Consider the following 4,919-nt stretch of genomic DNA (forward strand, 5'->3'; position numbering starts at 1 on the left):
CCTTTACCATGAGCAGATTTTAAATATCTTAAAACTCTATATGCAAGTTTAACATGAGATTATAAAGGAGCATGCATAAACTGACTAAGGCATTGAACAGTGAAAGATATATCAGGTCTTGTTAAAGTAAGATAAATAAGTTTCCCAACAAGTCTTTGATATTCAGTTATATCAGAAACAAATTTATCATTTTCAGATTCAACAACAGCAATAGAAATATTTGTTTCTAATGGTGTATTAATAGGTTTACATGCAAGCATTCCAAAATCATTTAACAATTCTAAGCAGTATTTCCTTTGTGAAAGACATACACCACCAGTATTATTTTTAACAACTTCTATGCCCAGAAAAAACTTTAGATCACCAAGGTCCTTAATCAAAAATTTTGTTTTAAGAAAATTTTTAACTTTTAATATTTCATTATTATCATTACCAGTTAGAATAATGTCATCTACATAAACAAGTAATGCAACAAACTTATTCTTTTTGTTATAAGTAAATAAAGAATACTCATTTAAACTTTGAACAAAACCAAATTCAATTAAGGAACTAGTTAACTTTTCATTCCACTTTCTGGGAGCCTGTTTAAGACCATAAAGAGATTTTTTTAATCTGCACACTCTATTATCAGACTCATTAAAAAAACCAGGTGGTAAAGACATGTACACTTCTTCACCAAGTTCACCATAAAGAAATGCATTATTAATATCAAGTTGAAAAAGTGTCCACCTATTTTGAACAGAAAGATTAATAAGGCATCTAATTGTGACAATCTTAACCACTGGAAAAAAAGTTTCATCAAAGTTAATCCCTTCTCTTTGACTAAAACCCTTAGCAACTAACCTAGCTTTATATCTTTCTATCTCACCATTGGCCTTATACTTGATTTTATAAACTCATTTACATCCTATAGGTATTCTGCCAATGGGCAGTTCAGTAATTTCCCAAGTATCATTTCTGTTTAATGCTTCCATTTCATTATTCATGGCAATAATCCAGTTTTTATCATTTTTAACTTCAAAGAAATTTTGTGGCTCAATGGACTTATCCAGGTTAGAAAGAAAACAAAGATAAGATTCAGATTTAATTTTTGAAAAATTATTTACATTTTGTATGGGATATTTAACTTTAGTATTAACATCAAACTCACTTAACTTTTTTGGAAAAACTCTAGGTCTAGAAGACCTTCTTAAAACACTTTGATCAACATTATTGTCATCTACTGTATTAGTCTCCAAAATATTTTCTGGAACATTATCATTATTGCCTCAGGGATATCTAATTCTTCATTTAGACTAGTGGTATCACCTAAGTGACCACTGCCACTAGCCTCACTTGATGAACTAGTGGTATCATTTTGATCACTGCCACTAGCTTCATCGGAATCAATATCAACTCTCCCTTCATCATTGGGACTTGGAGAATTAATGGATGGTTTTAAAGCAGACTCAAAGAAAGATAAGTATTCAGTATTAACTTCAATATTTTTTGAAAATTTTTCATTATTTTTCAATTTAAATGAAAAAACTGTTTCATAAAATTTAACATCTCTTGAAAAAATATAAGTTTTATTATCAAGACTATATAACTTGTAACCTTTTTTACATTAGAATAACCAATAAAGACACACTTTTCAGCTTTACTAGAAAATTTATCACAATTATTTAAAATACTAGAAAAACATAAACATCAAAAAATTCTCAAATGAGAGAGACTAGGTTTTTTATTATAAATGCATTCATAAAGAGACTTTCCACCCAATACAGAAGAAGGCAATCTGTTGATCAAATAAGTTGCAGTTAAAATACATTCAGTCCACATATAAAGAGGAATATTACTTTGAAAAAGTAAAGATCTTGCAACATTTAAAAGATGCATGTGCTTTCTCTCAGCAATCCCATTTTGTTGAGGAGTATAAGCACAGGTGGTTTGATGTATAATACCTTTTTCATTACAAAAAGAATTTAGATTTTGATTTACAAATTCAGTGCCATTATCACTTCTTATATTTTTAACTTTAACACTAAACTGGTTATTTAATAAGTGAACAAAAGATTTAATGTTATCAACAGTTTCATCTTTAGTTTTTAACAAGAACACCCAAACAACCCTAGAAAAGTCATCAACAATGGTTAAAAAATACTTATAGCCTTCTCTACAAACAACTTTATAAGGACCCTACAAGTCTAGATGAATCAATTCACCTAAAGACATAGACTTATGATCACTTAAGGAAAAAGGTTCTCTAGTTTGTTTAGCCTTATGGCAGACATCACATATATGATTACTCTTATCATCAAGATTTAAAACTTTAAGAACTTGACTAGCAGGATGCCCAAGTCTACAATGCCAGACTTGAGTAGAAACAAAACAACTAGGACTACAACAAGAAATACCTTGCAACATATTCAACATATTCAACAAATACAACCCATCACTTTGACTACCAATCACAGTGTTCAACTTGAGAGTTAAATCCTGAATAAAACAAGTAGACTCATCAAAACTAACAATCAACTTATTGTCTTTAGATAGCTTATGGACAGATAAAAGACTCACACAATATCCAGGAATAACTAACACATCAAGTAAAATTAAATTATTTTTAAGTTTTAAATTTCCAATTTTGTCAATTTTAGCAAGAGTACCATTAGGATGTCCAACAGTTAAATTTAATCTAGAAACATCAACAAGATTAGTCATATTTTCACAAGAACCAGTCATATGTTGACTAGCTCCAGAGTCAACAATCCACCCATAACTGGTATTACCCACAGAAGTATTATTGGACTTAAAAAACTCAGAAAAATGATCATTAAAGAACACATTATAGTTTTTAAAATTACCTCCCATATTAATATGAGCATTTCCAGAAACATTGTTATCCTTGATTAGATTCATCAACTTATTTATCTGTTCACTTGAAAAAGGAAAAGAATTAGAAGATTGTTTTTCACTGTTTTGAGCACAAATAGCAGAGTTACACATTTGAGAGCAATCATTTGATATATCATTATTGTTTTTATAACCACCCTTCTATGTTTGAGATTTATTATTTGTATTATAACCCTTTACCCACCAAGAAGGATAGCCAACAATTTCATAACATCTTTCAATAGTATGCCCTTCTCTATTACGCTTAGTACATTTAAGATTTGGATTAGCACCCTTTCCTACTTTTCTTGAATTATCAAAAGTTTTTGAAACCAGAAAAGCAGAGCTTTGACTTTTATTACTTGAAATCTGAGAAGAACCTCTATGAGATTCTTCCCTTGAAAATTGTGGCAAAAGCAGATTTTACACTAGGTAGAGGATCACTGGTTAAAATATGACTTCTTATAGTAGAATAGGAGTCATCCAAACCCATTAAAAATTGCATAAGTTTTATCAGGTCATTATGAGATTTAAATTCCTTATTAGCATCACAAACACAAGTAGGTAATTTAACCAAAGCATCAAATTGTTTCCATAAAGAATTTAGTTTGTGATAATAGTCAGAAACAGTAGAACCACTTTGAGTTATAGTATTAAGTTTGTGATGTAAATTATATGTGATTGACCCATCAATTTTATCATAAGTTTCCTGTAGTTCATCCCAAACAAACTTAGCAGATGTACTAAAAACTTGACCAACAAACAAATCTTCAGATATAGAATTCAAAATCCAAGACAACATAACAGAATTACACCTATCCCATTGACTCATAAGCACAAGATCAGAAGTATTTTTAACACAAGTACCATCAACAAAACCAACTTTATTCTTAGTCTGCAAAGCAAGAATCATACTTCTACTCCAAACACTATAATTCTCAGTACCTTTTAAATTTAATGAAACTAAAGCAGTAGTACTAGTATCACTAGGATGAAGATATAATGGATCTCCAAAATCAAGACCACTCACTCGAGTGATCTTAGATCCACTACTATCATCCCCAGACATAATGACAAATAATCAATTAAGAGCACTTATAAAACAGAGAATACAAGAAAGTAAAGAATCCTAAAGGAAAACCACAGCAGTGATCCAGATAGATGAGATCTCAAAAGGATCGCACCCCAGGTCTTACTATGGTCCTCTATGCTACCAAGAACAAGAATAACAGATATAAAGATTCAGAACAAACAAGTAAACAATTAATAACAAGAATTAGCAACAAGCAAATAAGCAAATAATAACGGCCTTGGCTATGGACCAAGTATGAAACCCAAGGGGCAGTTGATCCACAAATTGTAATGTGAACTCCTTGGATCAGGTACTTGCCACCAACACAAGAGAGAAAAGAGGTGTTATAGAGTAATCCACGCTCAGAAGCAAGAATCAACACGTGAAACACAGCGGAAGACTTCGAAGATAAGAATCAGTAACCGGATTTCAATATGAAACCCTAACCCAAATTCTTCAAAAAAACCCCGTAAACAGACTAATAATCAACCAATTAGTGAAGATAATATCACAAACTAGATTGATATTCAACACAACCACCAGAACTCAAAGAAACCCTAAATCGATCGAAAAACTTTTAGAACAATCAATTGAACAGATTCTGTGACGCCCCGTACAAAACCATCGTGTACGATTCGTCAATAACAGGATCTTCACACGGTCAAACACTATATGCTGTTTGAAAACCGATTTGCATTCATAAAAAGATAACGTTTTACAAAAGATAGCGCGCATCCTACGAATAGGAGCATAAACATAAATATTTGACCCTAAGGTCGTTACAAAGCCATTGTTTGAAATTAACATAAACTATGAATGCCAAAGAAAAGTTCCATGATTGAGACATCTCTAGTAATGCAGCGGATAACTAATACATCAGGTCCTTAACAGCAATTCAATAACAGCATGACATCAAGTCTAACAGCGGAAGCAATAAACCTCTAGGCACCTGAGAAATACACGCTTAAAAGTC

The 4,919-nt window shown here is 31.3% G+C and overlaps 1 protein-coding gene across 1 annotated transcript; it reads right to left on the reverse strand.

Moving 5' to 3' along the window:
• Positions 1-3,256: 3,256 nt before the first annotated feature.
• Positions 3,257-3,943, reverse strand: LOC139842934 (uncharacterized). The gene has a single exon (XM_071833032.1). It carries the CDS (start codon positions 3,941-3,943, stop codon positions 3,257-3,259), a length of 687 nt encoding a protein of 228 aa, XP_071689133.1.
• Between the last annotated feature and the right edge of the window lie 976 nt (positions 3,944-4,919).

The sequence above is a fragment of the Rutidosis leptorrhynchoides genome, chromosome 4, assembly GCF_046630445.1.
Source record: "Rutidosis leptorrhynchoides isolate AG116_Rl617_1_P2 chromosome 4, CSIRO_AGI_Rlap_v1, whole genome shotgun sequence".
Lineage (NCBI taxonomy): Eukaryota > Viridiplantae > Streptophyta > Magnoliopsida > Asterales > Asteraceae > Rutidosis > Rutidosis leptorrhynchoides.

Bases quoted from the DNA above. Each gene is read 5' to 3' on its own strand.
- LOC139842934 (XM_071833032.1), bottom strand. From the start codon at position 3,943: ATGTCTGGGGATGATAGTAGTGGATCTAAGATCACTCGAGTGAGTGGT.